We start from the raw sequence: 23,132 nt of genomic DNA, 5'->3' as shown, positions 1-23,132 counted from the left end.
GAGCAGAATGCCTCGGCCTAAATTCGTGTGGTTTCCATTTCATGTCCCTAAATTTTCTGTCATCACTTGCTTGCTAGTATTGAACATGTTGAGCACTCTGTCGACTATGACTCCACGGGCATTACTCCACAATCTACAGTTTGGTTACTGTGTAATGAACAAGCAGAGACCAAAAATTACTTGATGTTGTTTCTATACAAGAAAATCTTTTCAATTTCATGTTACTCGGGTCTGCTTAGACTGCTATTCTCTACTCGTTTTGTATTAGTCTTCATAGGAAGCATATAAGTAAAATTCTTTATATTCAATGTGAACGGTTTTTTTTTTTATTCACGACTTTGACGAGCTAATATGATTAAATGCCTCAGAATTTTTTATCATATTAGTTCATTAAGTCATATATCACCTAAATAAAAAAAAAATCAATTAGTATTAAAAATTATGAACATTAAATTTTTATTAAAAGTCTATTTGATACAAAATCAAAGTTTAAGAATCTATTTAAATATAATAAAGATAAAGGACTCATTTAAATAAATAACTATAATATAGATTTTTTAAGGTGTATACCTTTATTTTAATTCAAATGTAGCTGATAAGCATATTAACAAACTAAGATATGATGTTATCAAAAAGAATAATTCAAGAAAAAAATGTAAGATAAAATCAAATACAAAAAGTTTTATCTTCGATTCAAGTTTAGATATGATAATTTGATAAAATTTTATCTCTTTAACAATCTTATTTTAAACACTATCTAGTAATGTTGAGTTCTTATTTTTTTTATAATAATAAAATATTCCTCATTTATTAAGTTTAATTATGTTAATTGAGTGTAAAGCAGTAAATTTGGTAGATTATTTTTTATTTCACATCTCGAATTCCAGATAATAAATCTCAATTCTAAAGAAAGTGATTCTAACAAGTTATAAGCCACTTTTAAGAAGATTAATTAATTAATATTTCAGTTTAATCGATGAAACAAGTGTAAAGGGAAGGATTCAGAACTTCAAAGAAGGTTTTAATCAATTAAAACAACACTAGAATGCATACTCACATCATCTTTAAGACTATCACCCACCATCATGAATTCATTTGGTTGAACTTCCCAGGTCGAACAGATATATATGTCGCAGAGGAGCAGGGCCTGGTTTGGAAGGACGAAACTCCCTGCTGAGTGCTGGATGAAAGATTTCAATCCATTCTCTCAATTCAACAACATGTTCAGAAAAGTTCAATGTCTGTTTAACTTGAGCCAAAAAAAGAACTGACATTGACAGAATGAATAATCAGCAAACTATCACCCATAAAAAGAAATATCTTATAGTAACTTTTGTGAAAATTTTGATTTTTTTTTCCATTTTTGGTAGTTTGGTTGCATCAAATGGGAAGGAAACTGAATCTTTTGCTATTCTTGAAACCACTTTTTCTTCCTTTACAGTTTAACTTCAAATGATTTATTCAGTGAGATTACTTATTTGTCAAGTGTGACCTATCTATTCATTGAATGCCAAAAGATTAAATTCTTTCTCTGTGACAACAAAGATGCAGAAAAGAACACAACAACAGACGACTTCAATTTTTTCACAGAAAACAGTTAGTCATACCTCAACAATTTTAATCTTCCATCCATAATCTCTACTAGCAATTCATGACTCTCCATACCCTACAGGCTACAACATACAAGAAAATGAAAGAAGCATTAGGAGTCCCACCCGAACATGTCATCTCCAACCATTCCCAAACTGAAGTGAGTTAGAGGGTCTTCATTTATGCATTTGCGGTCCTTTTGATACAGCACCATTTCTCGCGTTCTTCTGCCGTACATGTGTAGACTTCTTAAAGAGATGACTTCATTGCATAGGACATTCTTTGACTTATGAAAGCATACGCAGCCATTACTTTTCCATTTGTTGTTAGGTCACATTCTTTCTCCAGCCATTGACTTATTTTAAAATTTTATAAGTCTTTTATAACTTGTAAAAGCGACACCTTTTGGCACGAGAGAAAGAGGCATTAAAAATTGCAAGGGTTCAATAAAAAACTACGTTGTTCGTGTGTTGGGTTGCCTGACATGGCTAGTTAACAGGCTTGACTTAGCCTATACCCCGTTTGGAAGGGGTAAGCCCACTGTACATAAAAAGGTACGGGCTTGGACTTTTTATGTATTTATTCATTTATTTATTTGATTTTTCTTTTTTATTATTTTATTTTGATATAGATAAAATAAAATAAAATAAAATTTTTAACTCATAATTATTCTAGATTGATTTTTATATAGTCATATCAAGTCTTTTTTTTTTTGAAGAAAATAATGACAAGAAGTGGTTGACCATTTTTAAACATTGACTGGCAAAGCCAACAGCAGTTTTATTGTAACATTGCATTATTGCATTATTGCATTATATTCAACAACAATGCATTTAGGACCAAGTTAAATTATACTCCCTATCACAAACTTGTTCTGTTAACACCCATGATCACCTCCCAACCAAAGCCACCTCCACCACTTCCGTCGCTGCCGCCACCACGTTTTCCTCTATTGTCCCTTCCACCTCCATAGTCAAATCTTCCTCCATATCCACCTTCGCTGCCTCTGCCGCCGCCACCTCCTCCTCCTCCACCTTTGCTTCCTACCCCTTTTGAGCCACGTCTAAGACCATTCCTTGCTCCACTATCCCCACCATCATCACAATTGTCATCACCTCCATCACTCGGTTCCCTCGGTAATCATTATTTTCTCCTCCAGATCCAGCACCACCTCCTCCTGAGCCAGCACCAAAATTTGACCCACCACCTCCACCCATGTCTCCACCATTACCTTTTCCCTGCTCACAACAATCTTTTTTTCTCATTCAAAATATTAGGATTGACAGACATTGAGCCATTAATTTTAGAAACCAATAAAATGATGAAGAGGACAAAAACCACGCCATTGAATAACTTCATTTTTGCTGCTACAGAATAAATGCTTGTAAACTGACTTGTAGATGAAGTATGTTTATATAGAAGAGAAATAAACTAAGGAGGACGTCAGAATCTTGTTTTTTGAATCAAAATATGCATGCATGCATGGACATGTGAATCTGAAAAGAAATATTTGTAACATCTCGTGAAAAAATAGAGGTCTTGTTTCTGTTTATAGTTATAAGAATCTGAAACAGGTACAATAATCTATGAAAATGTTAGCATAAAGACTTTGTTATGGTTCCAAGGTAAGTCCATGAATCCACATTTTTACCTCGTTTTCAACCTCAAATTGAAAGAGCGGGTCTAATTTTCAAGGCCATAGGGGTGTATGAAACAAGCCAGAGTGGTTCTGTCTCCAGTGAATAAATGGTTAAACGTGATTAATCCCAAAAGAGAAAAACCCGTTGGAAATTTTGTTACAATATTTCCCATATGGCCACGGGAGATGGGATTAATAAAACAGTTTTTATATAAACACAACAAATAGGAAAACATCAAAGTTGCGATAAGATAACTAATTTAGAATTAGGCCCAATTCTTTTGTCCCAGAACACAAAAGGGCACCTAAACATTCGAAAATGGTGGATTCTGACTCCCGTAATTGACTAAGGTGAAGAAGGGAACGAAGTTTAAATCTTTGACGGATCTTGACCCTTTTTTAGGATGACAGTAAGTATACTTGAACTGCCTAATATATACTAGTAATTTGACCTACACGATTCTTTTTTGTTTTTAACTAATTGGCCTAAATGATCTTTAATTGATAAACCTGAGGTGAAAATAAATTTACCTTATGTATCAATACCACCAACAGTATAAGATAAGTCTAAGCTGCGGTATTGCAATTACCATCGCACGGTGGGTCATCTATTTACCGAATGTAGAAACATGCGTAAAATATTTCACATAAGAACACATGTAGGAGAAGTCCTGATTGGAAACAACAGATTTCAAAATAATCTACTCCCTGCCCATCAAAATGCCCAAGGACATGTAAGTGTAGTGATCAGTATTCAAGAAAAGCCTACCCCACCTTCCAATCAAGAAGAGGATATACGTGCAATTGCTATAGTTACCTCTTCCGTTGCTAGTTCATTCATGAAGACACCTAGCTGCAAGCACTTCTTTGATCAACTTGGCTTTTCAAAGGAATCAAGGAAGAAGGCGGCCATAATATTAATACAGATAGCTGGTTTGCAGAATAAGGAATGCAACTTGGTGGGACAACCTATGAAGAAGATGGCAAGTGGATATGAGAATGTCATACATTGTTCATAAGGTAAACAAGAATGGATATTGCAAGCTAGTGAATCCAATGACTAATGCTGTTACAATACTAGTCAATTTTCAATACATCAAGAAGTATCATATATGATAATACTATCCACTATTTGTCTTCTTTATGAATAACTTCTTAGAGTCAATTTTCACTTAATTGCCTTATTTTACTTTAAATGCATTATCAGTCGCAGCTTTATTGCTTCCGTTTTGGTTGTTTTGTGACATCTTAAAGTAAATTCATTTTCAACCGCAAGCTTTATCGCTCTTCTTTTGACTACAATATCATTGTTTCACTTGGTCGTAAGTTTTATCACTCTAATCTTTCATACTTCAATAGCAAACTTTAACGCTCATAATCTAGCTATAATAATATTACGTTATTGGCCTTAAGTTTTATCGCTCACTTCTTGGCCATAATTTGCTATTCACAAATAGGCCACAGTTTTAAACACTCATATAATATATCATTCTCCTTTCTACTAGGTTGATGATTATTCTCACTAATATAAAGTTGAGGATCCCTTTTGGCTGTACACAGCGATACTTGTGAAACATTCATATATTTGCAAAGAATGAAATATGGAACAAAGTAGCTCAATAAACCACGAAGAAAGTAAAGTAAATGTTTACTCTGGAAACCAAGTCTACAATATAAAAAAAAAAAAAAACTGGTCAAGTATGAAGTTCAGAGGGCAAAAAGATTTATCATTATCAAAATTGGAAAACCTGTCTAATCTTCCTTGCGTCAAGCTTTTTTATTTCAGCCTCTATGTTAAGTTTGTTAACATTTGTCATAATGTATCCTTTGGCCTTACCTATGCAAGCGTCAAGGCATTTAATTTGACAACTAGAGATGAAGATATCTTTTATTAGATCCACCATCTTCTGTAATTCTTTGAGAAAAATTTTTGCTCATGAGGAGGAAACAATCTCTAAAGCAAAACCCAAGTTATCCATAATGCCTTTATTCTATAATTTGTGTTTAAAATGCCAAAATTCACCTTTTACTTTATAGACATGCTTCAAAATCTGCAAGTGTTGTGGCATGACTAGAATGCAATAAAAGTCTTCCAAATAAGTATCAGATGCATCATTTCTATGTTCTACCACTAAAAAAAGGATGACACACAACAGATAGTAAGAAAGAGGTGTAACCATATTTATTATTTGAGTTATTCCAAATACCTCTGAGAAAAAAAAAAAGTCTTACTTGTCTTATTCAGAACACCCCATATAGAAGAAGAAAAATTACGAGTAGAATTCGGAACACCCCTAGAAGAAAAAGCATTGCAAGTAGTATTCAGAACACCTTTAAGAGAAGAAGCATCGTGAGTAACATTCAAAATGCCCTCAAAAGAAGAGATGTTGCAAGTAAAACCAAGAGAAGCATCAATTCCAAAGTTGTTTTGATTGCATAAGGAATAATTGAAGAGGAGATTGCATCATCTAGATAGCTTGGGAGAACATATCAAGCCAACTAAATAATCAATAAAGCTATTAACTCATGAGTGTGATCTGGATACTTAGGAAGACTACTTTCACCTTTAATATTAGTTTTGATGGCAAATGCTTGCAATGTTAGACCAAAGCATCAATAGATATGTGATTGATAAAGAACTGTTCCATGGCAGAAGGTAAATTGTGAGAATATTTCTTTTTTTGTATTATGGGAGTGGTGAAACAGATTCAAAATTACCAAAATTAAATGTTGGTTGTGTTGTTAAAGCACACTACAAAAGCCTAAATGGTATAACCAATAGCAAAATTAATGAATAAAAGAAAAGTACTGATTAGTTGGAAACAATGATGTTACATAAATCATGGCATTATAAAGTTGAGAAAATGGTGGTTTAAATGTATGAGATATTGTGTTGAGATAGGCCATGATGCTTTAACCAAGAAAAGGAAGAAAATTGTTGAGCAAGCAACACATATGGGTGTCATCGTTACCAATAAATTAGCTCGATTGTGCAACTAGGAGGATAAATGAAGATTGGTCATTTAATGATGACTTTGCTTTTTGGGGCAAAATCACACTAAGTTGTTTTAGGGGAAGCGCCCAAGAGCGTTTCTAGAGCGGAAGCCTTCAAGGGCCTTCTAAGCGAGGACGTGCCTAGGGGCGTTCTTAGTGTGGAAGTGCTCAGGAATGTTCTCAAGTGTGTAACTCATAAAAATAACAAAAATAATAAATATAAAAATAAAATGAAAATAATAATAAATATATAAATTTGCAAGCTATTCTTTATATATTTATTATTATAATTATTATTATTTTTAAAAAAAGAAAAAAAAACAATATATAATAGTTGCCATGGTTATTTTATGTGCATTTTCTTATCTTATGCATAAAGCTCCTCATAAGAACTTTTATGCAGGGGGCAAAATGTAGATGCCCAATTTTGGTTAATTATTATTTTTGAAGTTTTGTGTTACAGAAAAATTACATCAGAGACATTCCAAACCCGAAAGCGCCTAGAGGTGTTCCAAGTGATGAAGCGCCAAAGAGCGTTCCAAGCGCAGAAGTACCTAGAGGTTTTTCAAGTGTAGAAGAGCCCAAATGTGTTTCAAGCGTAGAAATGTTTAGTGGCATTCCAAGTATGGAAACGCTTAAGGGGGTTCTAAACGCAAAAGTGCCCAAAGGTGTTCCAAGCGTGAAAGCACCCAAGAGTGTTCCAAGAATAAGCATGGAACAACTATTTATACGAGGAAAGTGAAAGTAACTCAAAATAAGTGGCAAAATTCATAAATTACTTTCACATTTAAGATGTTTTAAAGAACTTGACTTGATAGCTCAAATATAAATATAGTTAAGAGAACTTCTTCTTAACATTTTCTTGAAGTACATGTGCTTTACCCTTATTCTTTCTCTACTCTTTAAGAATATACATGACACACTATGAAATATCGCTACTCCATTACCCAAACCTTATATCTATTACCCAACTATATGGTCATTCTTTTAATATCTCATATATAGCTTTTCAATTGCTTTTCTATGACAAACACGTTTTCCCATAATTGAACGTGTTCTCGTAACTACTTTTAAGAAAATACTCTTAATTAGTATAAAGATGAAAGCTTTGGAGATTGAGAGGCAATAAAAAATCATTAGAAACTCAACAGAGATTATCTTAAAATCTCTCTCGAAAGTTTTCTAAGCATTCTTTTTATTCAACCATTCCCGTTCGTTGTAACCCGTAGCTTCCTCCACTTTTTCTTATCCCTCACCATTTACCATCCAAAGCACATAAGCTTCAATAACTACTTCAATCTTTTTCTCTACCACTTCTAACGTATTCCGATTCAATCATTGCAACACATATTCTATTTCTACCAGAATAACCCTCTATAATCTTTAATAACAAACTCAAAATCAAATCATGTATAACTAACGCAATAGTTAGAATTTTGTACAATACATAAAAAAAATGTTAACCTCTCTTTCTTCTGCGGAAGAATTGGGAGATGGAACTATAGGAAAATTGGTGGGAGGATGAGGAGGTGGAAGCATGGAAAGATTGGCGGGAGGATGAGGAGATGGAAGGAGGGGAGTAAATAAATAAGAGTCATTGACATCCATGGGATCGAAATGTTCATAGGGTTCAAGCTCCATGGCTATGGGTTCTTGAACTTGCCTGTTCATTTTCTTTATCGGGATTTTTTTTCTTATTTTCCTGAGAAAGGGCGGGATATTATATTATTATATAAATGAAAGAAGCAAGGAAACGACGTCAGTTCAGTGCCAGACATTTTGGAAGGGATAAGCTCACTGTGGGCTTGCTTATTTTTGGTATTAATAAAAAAAATAAATTTTATAATGAGCTGTGAAGGCCTAGATTCAGTTTGGATTATATCTGATATGTTATTAGTATAAGTTTTATGGTTATGTTTTTCATTGAGTTTTTGCCTTGTTATTCAACTGATTATGCTGTTATTATCAAATCTTGAATTATTGATGCAATTATAAAAAAAATATCATGTTCCTCGTTTCACCAGTTTTATCTTAAATATTTGTGTTCTTAAAAGGTCGAGTCTATCAATTTATGAGTAAGTCAATTAATTTATAAATGAAATATTTCAAGCAAATCAATAAACTATAATCACATCAAGTAAGATAAAATATTGAGATAAATAGTGTTTTTCATAGAAAAAATTAATGTAATCAAATTTTGTTAATCATTATAGTTTTAATTAAAAAATGAGATTATTTGACATGATAATGAAAATGATCATTATCTTATATCTTTTTTGTTTCATGCTAGAATAATTTTTTTATATATAAAAATTCATATGTATTTTCACTCAATTTTATGAAAATGCCTATGTCATTGAAAAATTTAAAATGTATTCATGTCTATGGTGTCAAAGTTTTTAATTAAGAGTATGCAATTGGAAAACATAATGATAATTATTATAAAAGTATAATCTTAAAATATATTTTCTTTCGTATAAAACCATATTATTCAATTATTAATAAACTTCTATAAAAAAAAACACTAGTAATAAAATTAAAATCCAAAGTCATTAATCCTCAATTAGACATGTTAATGATACTCGAACTAAGAACCCTAAACCCTTGAAGAGAATGAATGTGCAAGTCCTCTTTGATTCTGATTTTCATTGCAAAAATATGTATGCTAATTAATTCAAAGGCAAGATAACTATAATCACAAAATAAGTTCATTAATTAGTGCTGGGATTATGAAATAACATGTTCAAATGAAGATGATGACATATTAAGGCCGAGAAACACAATTATTATCCCCCCACAAACTTGTCATTCTCGATCAGTCATTATTTGTCATCATCAGCCCTGTAATTTTATTTTCCTTCCCACCCAAACAATCACACTCATACCATAATCAGAGAAGACAAAGGCTGATAACAAATATCTTATCTTATTTTCTAAATCAACTTTATATGAATTAGATTCCTTTTCCAGTACTGTTCTTGCCAGGCCAACAATGTGGAGTGAACATTGGACCTACAATTTCTTATGCACAGCTTGCCTGAGTCTAACCATCAAGTCATATGTTTGTAGTTAATCTGTGAGAAGTGAAACTTAACAGGAAAATAAGCAGGAAAGTGGGTTATATGAAAGATACATCATAACTAATGTGTTTACTTTTTTGGTAAGCAGTTGAAAATAAGGAGATGTTAGTTATCTAATTAGCCAATCATAGTACACTTCTTTTTGTAATTGTTTAGTTGCTGGGTAGCCATTGCTAGGCAATGCAACAACTTTGGTTTTCCTTGTTTTTTTTTTTTTCATTCTACACTGCTGATAATGCAAATGTAGCAGAAAGTTTGTGTTACCCAAAATGTAAGATTACAGAAAAGAAAAAACAAGATCATTAATTTCATTCTGTATGATAATTTTTTTTTTGTTACATATGTTGTAACACAGCAATAGCATCTTGAATTCTTAAAATACACGAAACAGGAAACAAGGAAAGGGTCAACTGATGATATCAGAAAGAAGAGGGTATAGGGAAGAAAAGGATCAGTGGAAAAACAAGCATTAATCCCCATGAACAGCAAATGACATTGCGGACTTACAAATGGAAAGAGGAAAATATGTTTCAGCAAAAATCAGGCCTTGGTTTCTTGCGAACCGATATGCATCCTCTCTGGTGATCTCTAAAAATTCTGATCTCAGAACAATCCCTCAGGTCTTCAAGACTAATATACTGCTGCTTGACCATCCTTGAAGAATCACCCCCGGTGTCATGTACCCAAATGTAAGGATGGCACGTTTCATCATAGTAATACAGCAAGCTCTTCATTCCTCCGCTGCCGTTGCCACTTCTTCCAGGCATATAGGCCTTGTATATGCTCTTGCATTTCAGCCTTTTTGAAGACCCTGGTTTCAGCGTGTGAACTTTTTTTAGTATTGATCCTACTCTTACTTGAAGCTCCACAGCCCTGTCACTCAGGTTCCAGATCCTGGTGCCGAATCCGGATGCTTGAGTATGGTCCCGGCAGCCATCAAAGCACCCACCAAAGGGAAAAATGCCCAACCCTGGCATTTTCCGTTTGAAGGACTCAAAACGTTTGGTCACCTGAGTCTTGGAAACTACATGCATTCTGTTATAGAAGATTGTTCAACAAACTTTTCTAGTCTTACGTTTAGGATTTTATATATAAAGGTCTCAATGTACGAACCTTTTGCTCTTGCATCAACGGCTGTGATTCTTAGTTTGTGGCCCCACCAAAAGGGGATGATGATTTCCAGTCCCGATTGTATTCCAAAAGATACAGTCATCACAGAGAACTGCACCATAGAATTTATTCTTTGCCCTCATGTTAAGCCTTTCGCATAAGGAATTAATAAGAGGGCCCCTATCACCCAAAAATTCAACACAAGTAGACAATGGGGAGAGGGAAGGTAAGATGTGGTAAAAGAATAACTACTAAAAGACTTAGCATTCCACAACAATTGGCTTTTCTTTGTTTGGGAAGGTGAAAAAGAAGTTGATGGCACCCACCATGATGAGGTTGGTTATGATGTTGCTTCATCTTTTATCATTGGAGTTGCTTTTGAAATTTTTTTCCTGTTCAAGTCTCAAAGCACCACCTTTTGTTTTTCTTCCTGGAAATCAGTTCACCCCCCAATTTTAATTTGTAGAAGTGCCACCAATCCAGCTGGACAATAGGAAAAAGAGGGTAAGTTGGACCATCTAATTTGGATAATTGAACAGAGACAATGTCTGCAAAGTGAGGGTTTCAGCCTTTCAGGATCTCTTAACATTCTTCCTTTTAATCATGGCCGCGGTAATCACTCACCCACAATGGAATTTACTGTTCACCAAATGCTAGACCTCTTGATGCATATTATCATCCCTTTTTTTTTTAAACTTACAAGATAATTAAATATAATTGGAATCAAAGATCTCCACTCACACCTGACCCTACTTCTATCATTTGAGCTAAGATGAGAGGTATATACCATCGGTTTTACCTTACCAAATTTTTACCTGCTGTTTCCTTATGGATAAGGAAGGCTTTTTACATAATGAGAAAAGTTTAAGAAACTAACAATTCGTTTTAACATCAAATGTTTGATGCTGGCTCAAACCAGAGCAGCCACATGTGCACAGGTTTCAATTCAAGATTTTGCCATGGCTTTCTAATTTCTTAAAGTTCTTTCAAGTGCATCTGCCAAATCATGAGGAACAAGGGCTTGAAATCAATACAAAAATCCACTGATATCTTGCCACTTTCTTGTTAGATCCTTCAATTTCAACTTTTAATACGTCCATCGAGGAAGATTCAAATCTTAAGACACAATTCACAAGGTCCACACGCAAAAACAAGTATGACCCACATTCATGATTAGTTCATTGCCTAGTTCTATAATGGCTTATCTTGTTGACTGACTTAACAGGGAATAATGCGTGTGCGAGAGAGAGAGAGAGAGAGAGAGCACTGAGCATGCACTAAATCAGCATACTTAAAGCACTGCATACCCCCGTAAAAGAAAAGAAAAGAAAAAACCAATTATTTCATTGATTTCAATATGCAAACTACACTCATATGACATATTCCCAACAATATCTCGATTGTATAATCAGCTAATTCTATCGAGAACTAAACTGGTCAATGAGGGAATCTGTACGTATCACATGTGAGCAGCACCAACCGCCCACGTAATGTGAAGCACAGCTTATGAAGAAGGTATAGGAAGAATTTACAAATAATTTCATTTCATTTTTCATGGGTGTCTTCAGCAGAGTCTATCTTAATTATAAGAGGCTGGTGGAGATCCACAGGTGGTTCACCCACAATGGGCAGCTGTGGCGAGCCTACAATGTTATCTACATCCTCATTTTCAGCCAATGCTTTTTCCAGAGCTGATTTGGCAACTTTAGTCACACAAACCATTAAAACCACTGTATAAAAATGAATAATGCAAAAGTCAAAAAAGTTGCAAACCATAAATGAGGATTATAATTCAAATTCAAATACGTAACTGTGGTTTGCTGTAAGTTTTAAGTGAAGCATTTTTTTGACTACCATTTATCCAAGAATTTAAAGCAGTAAAAAAATAAAGGTGAGAAAATCCTTAACTTCAAGAATCTATAGCAGATCATATCTTTCTTCATCCAATATATTCTTATGAATCTTATCACATAAGATACCATCTTGTTCTATTAATTCTTTGTCCCATTTGATTATGATGATGACATTCTATTTTAGCATGGAATTTATTACACTAAACCCAACTTGACTCGAAAGTCAAAATATTAGACTTAAAAAAAAAAGTACACATGACAATCACATCGCTTAGAAATATATTCCTATCTTCTTCATGCACCATTTCCCCCCAGAATCACATTACTTAGAAATTTACGAGTACCACTTGAAATGGTGAAGCTTTGGATTCTCAAACATAGATGTACTGCAAGAAAACAGACTTAAGAATTTGTATTATTGTATAGAGATAGCTTTCCTTCTGTTGCAGGATTTCTCCCAGAGTTTGTATTATTGTGTGTTATCTGGGAGTGGTCTTTTAAATTTTTTTGTGCATATTTTTGGGCAGGGCCTGATGTTGGGAGGTTAAAGTAGTATTGGCGGGGTATTCTCGACTGTATTGTGAGAGAATAGTGACCAATACACTAGAGAAATTGGTCTCCCTTTTGTTTGTACTCTTGTGATGGGGAAGAATTCCATTCCCGAACTGTTAATGAAGGCAGGAGTATAATTTTCAAAAAAAAAAAAGAAAACAGACTAAGAAAAAGAAAGAGGGAGCGAGGGGGAAGCAGGTGAGATCAAGAGCAAGAGAGAGAGAGGCAAAATATCACTTATTCAGTTGTTTGCATGCATTCCAAAAATGACTGCAACTTACCAGACACAGCAAGGCCTGATATGAGAAATGCCTGCATTTATAAAGAAATACAATACAGAAATGAGATGAAGCATGTAAAGCATCTTTATTGTCCTACTTAGGATCACAAAAAGTAAATGTGAAAATGCACCGAGGTCCATTTGGTGCCTGTCAAGCAACTAGAAAAATTTAATTGTGTAAAGGAAAGAAATGAAACATACCTCAGCAAACCACACAGCAGTCGAGATCATTCAAAATTAAAAATTTTAAAAACAATCTAACATATAGAGAATAACATGACTCACCCAGCGAGCAGTTGAAAACTCACTCCATCCATGTGTCACATCAGAAAGATCCTTAAGAGTTGTTCCAACATAAACTAAAGCAAGAGTTATTGGCTGTAACAAACACCATTCTCAATATTAAAATCCCAAGTATAACCATCAAAAACTGAAAAACATATAAATGGCAAGCTGAAATTAAAGGAAAGAATAACTGGAAGGTGTTAGTTCAATAAAGATGTAAATACCATCATCCCTAACCATGAGGCCAGCATGTATTCTCCTATCGGGACGGGGGTCACAGACAACAGATAATTCAACACGTTGAATGGAAGTAAGGGTACAAGCCGTAGCAGCAAAACAATCTGTCCAATAACAGAAGAAAACTTAGAAATCTGAAAAAAAGAATTTTGAGCAATAAATATAACAGTCAATCCACATGGCCACACGGCCTGGCTGGGGGAGTTCTGATGTTAATTATTTGTTTTTTCAATTAAACATTAATAAATATAAACTAATAAGCAGTGTTGTTGCAGAAACAACCAAAATTTAAATGTCAACCAGACTAAATTCATTTTTGGAAGAAAATATTCAAGGGATTTCCTGTTAACAAATTAGGATCACCAAACATAGATAAGATCTGTCCAGAATTCAGAACCATACAAAAAGGGTACAATGAATGAAAACATTTGGTAATAGATACCAATGCTTTACAAGAGAACTATTGTTCCTCCAGGGACACTTTAAAAGAATACATGTACCAACAATGTCAAATCAGGATTACCAAATATACATAAGATCTTGTCAGAATTCAGAGCCATAAAGAAAAGATAAAACGTGACAAAGAAAATTTAATCCAAAACTGTGATAGTTATCTCTAAACAAAACATTATATGTTCCTTGTAGAAGTAGGTATAAATAGCATATTACACAAGTTTACAAGACTAACACCTTTTAAAAAAAAAAAAAGGAAAGAAAGAAAAAGAAAAAGTATAAGAGATGATGATGATAAGCATAACTGACACATGAGCCTAAAAACATGGAAAATCAAAAAGATACTGCATTGTGTTGGCAAACATGCTCTCACGGACAGAAATAATGAGTGGCCTTTTTGATCTAAATATCTGAAACCTCACAACAAAAGCATGAAAAAGACATTTCTCTTTTATTGATTTCAATGTCCTTCGAACAACTCAAACTTCTAAGGAAAAGACACATTTGGTAATTACACTATGTGGCTAATAGCATACTCATAAAGTTGTGATACCACCACAATTCTAAACTCATTACAATGCATTAAGCATGATTAATGCCAAAGGCCATCAAATAATATAAATTTAAGAAATGCTCTATGGTGTTTAAAACAAGGCCTCAGAGATAGACATAGCTTATAAACCAACAATCATCCTTTAAAAATCAATATGAAGCCTACAAACCTTAAAGCCAGATCTCCGTATTGCAATTGCTACTGACCGGAACTGAGGATAATCTTTCAACTTAGAAACTACAAATGATCTCCCAATCTGTACAAGAACAGCATAATAAGATGCAAATTGAATGACACACACCAGAAATAAATAAAAAATGGAAGTAAGCATAAGGCGACAGATGAAGATTAGTGAAAAGAGGTATGCAACACAACAATAAGTTGCTTTTGTCAATGAACGGCAATGCAGTAAGACATAACTTTAAAAGTTTCGTAGAAAATCAATTAACAAACATACTGTTCTGCCTAGAAGGAATGCTGCTCCTGCACCAACAGTTGCACCAATAGAATCCGCAACGAAGCCCACAGGCAATCCAAAAAGATAACCACCACCAAGCTGAAAGATGAAACACAGTACCTTGTAAGGTTAAAATTTTATTCCTTTCTCATTTAATGTTTAAAAGGAGGTCTCAATCTAAAATTACGCACTGCAGAGTAAAAAAATGTCACATAACAACAAGAAATTGAATAAGACAGGTCATAAACAAATAAAGAAAACAAGAAGTGAAAGATTATAGGGATAATTTAATATCACGTTAACTGTAAGAAAGCAAGTCAATAGTAGATTACTTTCATCCAATTTATGCAAAAAAAAAAAAAAAAAAAGCTTAGGGTAAAAAGTTGTTTCTTATGCTTTTAATTTTCCAATAGGCAGAATAGAACTTTTACTAACAAGTATCAAGTCAATAAGGGCCCAAGTTTACCAAATCATTACTCTAGATGTTTGTTCGTACTATTATGAAACACTAATTGTTGCAAGGAACACCTTCAGTTCAACTTCAGATAATTACACCTGGCGACCAACTCATCTATAGAAAGCCAATTCTAGGTTATTAATAGGTATTAACTCTAGCATATAGGGCTGACCAACAGCTGCCAAAAACAGCCATGCACAATGATCTGAACAAAGCAGTGACTGGAATTAGTAATGCATTTTGCATCCAAAATCAGTGGAAAAAGGTAAGTTCCACTGACATGGAATCCATGCCTACCGCACACAAGACAACAATTAAGAAGGAATGCAAGAATCAGGACCATTACTCCATATCCCACAAGGAGGGAAAAACCCAATCGTAAGTTAAAAGGGCAAAATAAAGAAGAAAAAAATTTGCATGATGTTACAAAATGGTGATAAATTTGGCCATACAGAAGCATCAGAACAGGGGTTTATTGCTTACAGTAAGCACTGAAGCTGGAACTGCCAAGACTGTCAAAGGAATGTAAGCAACAGCCCTGCACATCAACTGAGAAAAATGAGTTGGAAGGTAAAAAAATCCAATACTTCAGAATTAAGTCATTTACAGCTAATCAATTACCAGCAAACTGGGCAATTACCCACACAAAAGCTTTATATTTAGAGGTATTCAACATAACAATGAGAGGCTAACATTAATACTCATTAGGGGGCATTCTATTCATCCAATGATAGAGAACACATCCAGTTGCATTCTTCCCATGTTTCACATAAAGAGGATGATGCAGTTTCCATTTACATAAAATAGGATATCCACAAACATTTTGCTAAAGACTGTAGGAATAAAGCAAAGGGACAAAACTTTCAACTCAACCCCCAGGTTTGACAATGTCTCAATGACAATGAACAACTTAAATTAAACTTTGTAGATTGATGCATTACCATGATTAATACACAAAATTGATCTGCATTAAAGAATTAAGCAAACAAAATATTAGATGCTAATTAAAAACAAAAGGATATTGGGGTGATTTGAGTGACTTACAGGACAAGGGGACCCCAGGGTCCAAGGTCCTTATCAACCCATAACAAAAAATCCTTCAGAATCTGCAAAAAGAAAAAACTTATGTTCATCAACACAGATTGTAGTAAAATAACAGCCGGGCTTAATTTAAACACTGATTGTTAACGTTTGAAAGCTGAGGAGAACTGGAATCCCCTGAGGCTCAGAATTCATGACCCTAGTCAATTTAGGATTTCTCTTCATAACTCTTGCCTTCTATTACTCCAACTTTGCACTTTGTAGTAATTTCGGCAATGGAATACAATTAGGTAAATACATTGGGCTCAAAAGCACAATCTTGGTTGCAAATTAATCCAGAAATCTATGAACAAAATCACAAATTTGCATTTATGATCTCGTGTCCTAAATTTAAAATTGGAAAGCATATGCAGACAGCTCCCAAAACGTGCCACATAGGTAACTCATTGAACTAGCAAAACCCCACATTTCAAATCTTCAAGTAATACAACCACTTAAATATCCAGAATTTACCAACCAAAAAGTGAAAACAAGAAAAACCCAGATTAAATAAATAAAAACAAAAATTCATAGAAACAAGCAAGATCATCAATCAATAAGAGAGAACAAAATTACCCAGATTGAATAGAACCCACAAAATTGACAAAATAAAACAAAATTATCGATCAAAAAGAGACAACAACAATAACCCAGACGAGAACACCCCAAAAAAAGGCAAAATTATCAATTATTACGAGAAATAAAATTCACCCAGATCAGGAAAACGTGTAAATAGCTAGAAAGATCGAACCTTTTCAACAGGGAGGGTGAAACAAGCAAAAATAACGGCAGTTAGAAGAAGAAGAAGAAGAGTGATCCTGAGAGCAGAGCCCCAGGTGAAAGCCATTGACAACCTACGACGCCAAGGCCTACACTCTTCGTCGTGATTGTTAATATCAAAGATCGCTTGTTTCAACGATGAACGCGCCCTCAATCCTTCTATGGTTGCCAGATTTTAAAATGTTAGAAGAAACAACAAAAATGTACTACAATCTATTTAGCTTTCCTTTAGGTTTTGCCTTGGCGGTTTTAGCCTAACAAACAGTCAAGGATTTCTGGGTTTTTGTCTGATTGCTTCTATTTCAATTGTTTTTTGGGATTTTTGGGTATTGAAAACGTTAAAATTGATATGGATTTCGGATAGGCTTTGCAAGAGTGTAGGAAGCATCGTTTTTTTATCATTATTTTGTTTGGTTGAGGGTAATTTAATTACTACTTTTTTATTACCTGTTTAAGAGTAATTAAAAATGGGAAGTTGGATTAATTTATTGCGTGTGATGGAGGATAAAGTTTATCCGACTTACGAAGGAACTAAATGACAGGCAATCAAATTGATTTTTACTTTGCAATCATTTTTTACATCTTTTGAAACTTAATAATAACAGAAATCAAGCTAAATATAACTTTACCAAACCCAAAAACATTATTAATTTAAATACTTAAATTAATTAAAGTGTACTATCCATAAAAAGATTAAGATATACATCAACAATGGAGTTGTTACTTTCTTCAGAAAAAAAGAGAAAAAATTAATGACGTTGTTAGTTGCTGTTGCCTTAATTCTGGTTGAGTAAAGCTGCTTAAACTGGGCTTCAATTGGTCCACTAGCCGAAATCTACAAAAGGAGCCACCTGACTACACTCCAAGCCAACTTAAAGCCCAATTTTCAGCTCATTCGTTGCCCTCTTTTCTGATTTTCCCCCAATTGGGAACAGTTAAGGGTCCATATCCATATACATCAGAAGAACGGAACTGATCTGCAATGGCTTTAGGGAAAGCCTAACGTGGCAAATTTCCATCACGAGCAATGGCCAGTGGGGTCTTTGTCAAGCATCTAATTTTTGCTAACATGAAGCTGTTGGTGGAGGGAGTTTGTTCAAAACGCTGAGAATCAAGATTAATCATTATGTTCTTTAAGAAAGGTCCATGGCACTGATCAAATTTCAAACTAAAGCTTTAAATGTATCTGTCAAGATAACCAAGTTAGTTCATCTACTGCATATGCTAGCAGCTAGTCATCATAATGCATGCTTCAAAGTTTAACTTTCACTTGTATCAAAAAAGGGTAGAGAGGGAAGACAAAGAAAGACACTTTCCCCAAATGATTGAACCCACCAAAAATTATGTCAAAGTTGAATGGAAGGATAAATACCCAAAGCTTGTTATTGTATATTCTTTGGATTAAGTTGATGACAGTTTCAGAATGAATCCATGAAAATTGTCCAACAGTTCAACTTATTTCTCTGACAGCAGAGGAACATTTTGAATTCACAATGTTTACTTTTAGTTGCACTCGAATTCAGATACAAGTTCCACAATCTCTAGATATTCAACATTATGAACCTATAGATGGCTAATGCAGCAGATTGTGGCCAAACGATGCCATGAAATCACAATTTCTACATAAAGCAAAGCTGAATTTCCAAAGTTACAAACACGGCCTTACAATCACGATGCCTAGCGACTAGTGAACCTCATTTCCACTTGGATGCATTTCATGTTCCAACTTTACCAGACATGAGCAACGACTACAATTCCGTATGATAATCAATATACAAAAATCAGTCCTTGAAACTCAAGGGCTTCTACTGATGTACAAGTGAAGGAACTCAATATAAGAAAACATCTATATATAGTAATAAATCAATAAACAAATAAAGAATACCGACTATACTCGAATGACCAATATGAACCGAAGTGTGTGGAACGCACTGCCTCGAGAATTTGCCTCCAAGCACAACCTAAGCCGTCTCTACCTGCAGTCTAGCACTGCCTACAATTTCCATGACTCTAAGGTGTCACAGATGCCACTTTCCGAGGGCTCTCCACCCAGAAAACATCCAGTAAACCTCCTATCACTTGCTCTGCTATCTTGCACATAGAACATTAAGCAACACATGACATAACATGAGATCAACGAAATACTGGTGTCCAACCTCACCATCTCTCCATTTCATCTTTAGCGGAGCCCTGCCATAATGCACCCCATCGTTGCACCTGTTGTCAAAATGCCACGGAAAAGTCATATCAAAGTTATCAATCACACCAGAAACAAGCCCAGCTCGCCTCAATTTCTCTAAAAGAACCCCATTAAATGCCTCAATCTTATTAGGATTAAATGCCAGTGATCGTGCATATCCACCAGTAGCAATTGTGTTCCGGAAAATGATTTGTGGCACTACTAACCCTCTCTGCCTCACCGAATCCATAACTTCTTTCCAAAATGTTGCTGCATACTCTGCCCCATGAGAAAATGCTCTTATAGTGGACCAATGAACACCATCATGTAAGCCAGAGTTCATGATGATAGTGTCTGGGACAGTGTCCTCTGAGAAGTACTTCTTTAACAAATTCCTAAACCCTTCATCTTTCAAAGAATCCAAACCCAAGTAATTCTGAGTCCCATTCCAGTGACCATTGAAAATGCTAGTGATCCGAACTGTCTGAGAGGGATCTTTTGGGTTTGAAAAATTCATGTCGAACCTTCTGGGTACTGATTTTATCTCAGGCAAACCCAGGACAAAATTAAGCATATTCCTAATAGTGTCCACATGATTCGAATCACCCCAGAAGAAAATCCATCTATTCTTTAAGCAATTCCAAGCAGAATCAGCCAGAAACAACTGAAACGAACAATGGCTTGAGTATACCCAACCATTACTCTCTAACAATCCTAATGAACCATTACACCATGGATTTTGACATGGAAAATCTGCGGCTAGGCACCGATATCTACCATCATTACTAATTTGGCAATCATCATTCTTTCCATGTCTTGTCCACCTCCCAGACCAAACATCTTTACTAAAATCAGATTTTTGACAACTTGGCAGCTCTGTCAATCGAGCTTTAGTCCTATAAAACCTGATCCCTATATGGCGTAACTGTCTGTCATAAGCAAACCTTGCAGGTGAAAATTTAAGACCTTGAAAATGTCTAAAAAGCAAAATAACAGTGAGATTATATTCACCAGCAAAATCAGGATGAACCTGAAGAGAAACCGAGTAAGACCCGTTGCCAAAATCTTTCACCGGAGGCCTAGATTTCCATGACTCTCCTGAAAGATCAGCCTCAAAGTAATCCCCACCTAAACAACGAGCATTCCCAGACTCATCAACCGCTTGAAACATAAATTCATGGATTTCACCAGCTGATAACTCCACCAAACTCTCTCCATCCAAACCAGGAATCTTGATTTCCACAGTCTGAGAATCCTTACACGGCTCTCCTCCGGGAGCCAACCATCTAGCTAACAGATTTGATGTATAGTTCTGCTCCAGCTCAGCGGAAACCCATTTCAAACTTGACGAATCCTTAAACGTGGTCAAATTCTCATCAGAGTTTTCAACACTGGAAAAATTTGCCATTTCCCTTGAACTAATCTGGGTAACATTTTTGCTTTCCAGGGATGAATTAAGAGGAAAAACACTAGAGTTTATACTATAAATTGGGAAACGGCTAGTGTTTAAAGTGGGATTTACAGTAAGATTTCGTAAAGAATGTGTTGGATTTTGGTACGGGTGGTTGAGATTAGCCAAGGAGTTAACTTTCATGGTAATGTAATCTTGTTTAAACTGCCAAGACTGGATAAAGTTCTTTACAGTGCAACCATCTATGCTCCAAACGACCACCATACCAACAAAAACCAAAGCTGTTAACAAGCCAAAACGCCATTGATGCAATGGACTCGAACGAAGCAACCATGCACTGGATGGTGGTGGAAGAAAGCTACCTCCTTTCTCCGGCATCTGCAAAAAAAAGACAAACCACCAAAAACCAACAACCTAGAGTAAACAACCCAGAAAGACAAAGCCTCCTGTTTAACCAACGAAGCAAGAAAAATAGAACCCTTTTTTTTTTGTCAAAAATACTCAACAATCAAGAAAAGAAGATAATTTGACGGCATAGTACATTCCAAGAAAAAGGTTTTTAAAGCACAAAACTTTTTTGTTTTATCGAGGAAAAATATATAATACTAGCCAAAAGGGCAAAAAAAAATTTCGAGAGCTGTTATGCACTTACTGAATATGCTTCAATGTAGAAGAAGAATCTGCTTCAGGAGCTGGTTTTCTTTTCTTTTTGCTCAAGTTCTTCTAATGCAAAAATATTGGCTCCCCTTTATGGCTTTACAAAAAGCATGCTTTGGCTTTGACAGATGGCTTATGCAATCAAAGAGAATTCCCTGGTTTCCAGAATCTATATAAAGAGAACAATCCAAGGCATGTCCTAGATTTACCACAACTTTGCTTTCTTTTCTATTTATTTTTTACTTTTTTTAAATAATTTGTTTACCAGTATTTCTTCCGTTCTCACAATCAGTTTGGTTTCATTGGGATCCCCCCAACGCATCAAACTTCTCTTGTAACAAAGAATTTTGGTTAGGAGTTTGTAAAGACATTTGTCAGCAGTAGTACTATTATTAAAGTTATAATAACAACAATGTCGATTTATCAAAAAAATCATGTTGACGATAATACCCTTGTGTTACTCTCGAATGACAGTGACGTACACCAATCTCGAAACGCCCGGCTATACGGCACCGACACAGCTCACGGGCCTTAATTGGGAATCGCGTCGGTGACTGGGCGCGGAGGGCATTAATGTCAATTGGGGGCATTATTAATGTTTTTTGGAGGGATAATGGTTTTTTTTTTTTTGGGTTCGAAATTGTAGGTTCACATTAGATGTTGGGACATACAAAAAAAAGGACAAAAGGGCTGTCTTTACAAACAGTATCTACGGATTGGATCCATGTGAAATTATGTGGATCTTGATTGGAGGACAACATGGGTACTCCAAATCTACAATATTTTTATGTCTTTTTTATTTTGTGAAGGAAAATAAAGGGCACATTTCTTTTTATTTGGAAGGATAATAGTTTTTGGTCCTACTGGTCGGGGGATGTTTTAGATTTTCAATCAACTTGAGACGCACATCACTTTATTTTCATTTGAAAAAAATTAAGGAAATGAATGCACATTACTCAAGTCTTATCATATATAAATTAGTCTAATTTTGCATTAATTTGTTGTATTATATATATATATATATATTTTTTTCATAAATAGATTATGTGATATTGTGATTATAATTTGTCATCGAAGAACAAATAACCTTGCATGTTGACGTGCATGACTCGTCAAAAAGAAGGAAAAGGAGAGGAAGAAAGAAGATGCATCATGGAAGCAGTGAAGGCCCACACCATTTAAGTTTAATAACTGTAATAATAATAATGATAATGATAATGAAAAGTCAAAATGTGATTATGGTTGTGGTATAAATATTTCCATTGCTTTGGAATGAAAAAGCAAATGGTGTTGCATGCATTACAATTTACACATGTATTTGACTATTTAAACTATATTTGACCCCATCAAAATTTTGTCCACCATGACTATCATATATCACCATTTCCTTTGTTCATTAGAATGCTAATTCCAGTAAGATTCACCCAACTTGCTATGCTAAAGCTATGAAAGAATAGGGTATGGATTACATTTTCCATGCAAAAG

The 23,132-nt window shown here is 34.7% G+C and overlaps 3 protein-coding genes across 4 annotated transcripts; all 3 read right to left on the bottom strand.

The window, feature by feature from the left end:
- Positions 1-9,588: 9,588 nt before the first annotated feature.
- On the bottom strand, positions 9,589-10,389 carry LOC18602891 (RING zinc finger protein). Its single transcript, XM_007034541.3, has one exon. It carries the CDS (start codon positions 10,335-10,337, stop codon positions 9,834-9,836), a length of 504 nt encoding a protein of 167 aa, XP_007034603.1. The 5' UTR covers positions 10,338-10,389; the 3' UTR covers positions 9,589-9,833.
- Positions 10,390-11,740: 1,351 nt separating this feature from the next.
- On the bottom strand, positions 11,741-17,810 carry LOC18602890 (SNARE associated Golgi protein family). Of its 2 annotated transcripts, none has more exons than XM_018119566.2 (9): positions 17,372-17,802; positions 16,585-16,646; positions 16,024-16,078; positions 15,084-15,182; positions 14,796-14,882; positions 13,608-13,724; positions 13,384-13,476; positions 13,100-13,130; positions 11,741-12,143 (listed from the first exon to the last, which is right to left on the bottom strand). In XM_018119566.2, the coding sequence occupies exons 1-9, from the start codon at positions 17,465-17,467 to the stop codon at positions 11,959-11,961; spliced, it is 825 nt and encodes a 274-aa protein (XP_017975055.2). In that variant the 5' UTR covers positions 17,468-17,802; the 3' UTR covers positions 11,741-11,958. The 2 variants fall into 2 exon arrangements, with proteins under 2 accessions (XP_017975055.2, XP_007034602.3); XM_007034540.3 differs by lacking the exon at positions 11,741-12,143 and adding an exon at positions 12,332-12,652 and having other exon boundaries at positions 17,372-17,810.
- A 1,190-nt stretch (positions 17,811-19,000) lies between these two features.
- On the bottom strand, positions 19,001-21,784 carry LOC18602889 (uncharacterized). Its single transcript, XM_007034538.3, has 2 exons — positions 21,643-21,784; positions 19,001-21,368 (listed from the first exon to the last, which is right to left on the bottom strand). The coding sequence occupies exon 2, from the start codon at positions 21,366-21,368 to the stop codon at positions 19,488-19,490; it is 1,881 nt and encodes a 626-aa protein (XP_007034600.3). The 5' UTR covers positions 21,643-21,784; the 3' UTR covers positions 19,001-19,487.
- Positions 21,785-23,132: the final 1,348 nt, after the last annotated feature.

The sequence above is a fragment of the Theobroma cacao genome, chromosome 4 (genome assembly GCF_053813885.1).
Source record: "Theobroma cacao isolate CCN51 chromosome 4, ASM5381388v1, whole genome shotgun sequence".
NCBI classification, from domain to species: Eukaryota; Viridiplantae; Streptophyta; class Magnoliopsida; order Malvales; family Malvaceae; genus Theobroma; species Theobroma cacao.
Note: the sequence above shows the minus strand (reverse complement) of the source record. Positions and strands in the feature narration are given on the sequence as shown.

Excerpts from the sequence above, each read along its gene's own strand:
- LOC18602891 (XM_007034541.3), bottom strand. The coding sequence starts at position 10,337 with ATGCATGTAGTTTCCAAGACTCAGGTGACCAAACGTTTTGAGTCCTTC.
- LOC18602890 (XM_018119566.2), bottom strand. The coding sequence starts at position 17,467 with ATGGCTTTCACCTGGGGCTCTGCTCTCAGGATCACTCTTCTTCTTCTT. Across the intron at positions 14,883-15,083 it reads CATTCCTTCTAGGCAGAACA|ATTGGGAGATCATTTGTAGT; the intron begins GTATGTTTGTTA and ends GTTCTTGTACAG. Across the intron at positions 12,144-13,099 it reads ATCAGGCCTTGCTGTGTCTG|TGGTTTTAATGGTTTGTGTG; the intron begins GTAAGTTGCAGT and ends ATTTTTATACAG.
- LOC18602889 (XM_007034538.3), bottom strand. The coding sequence starts at position 21,368 with ATGCCGGAGAAAGGAGGTAGCTTTCTTCCACCACCATCCAGTGCATGG.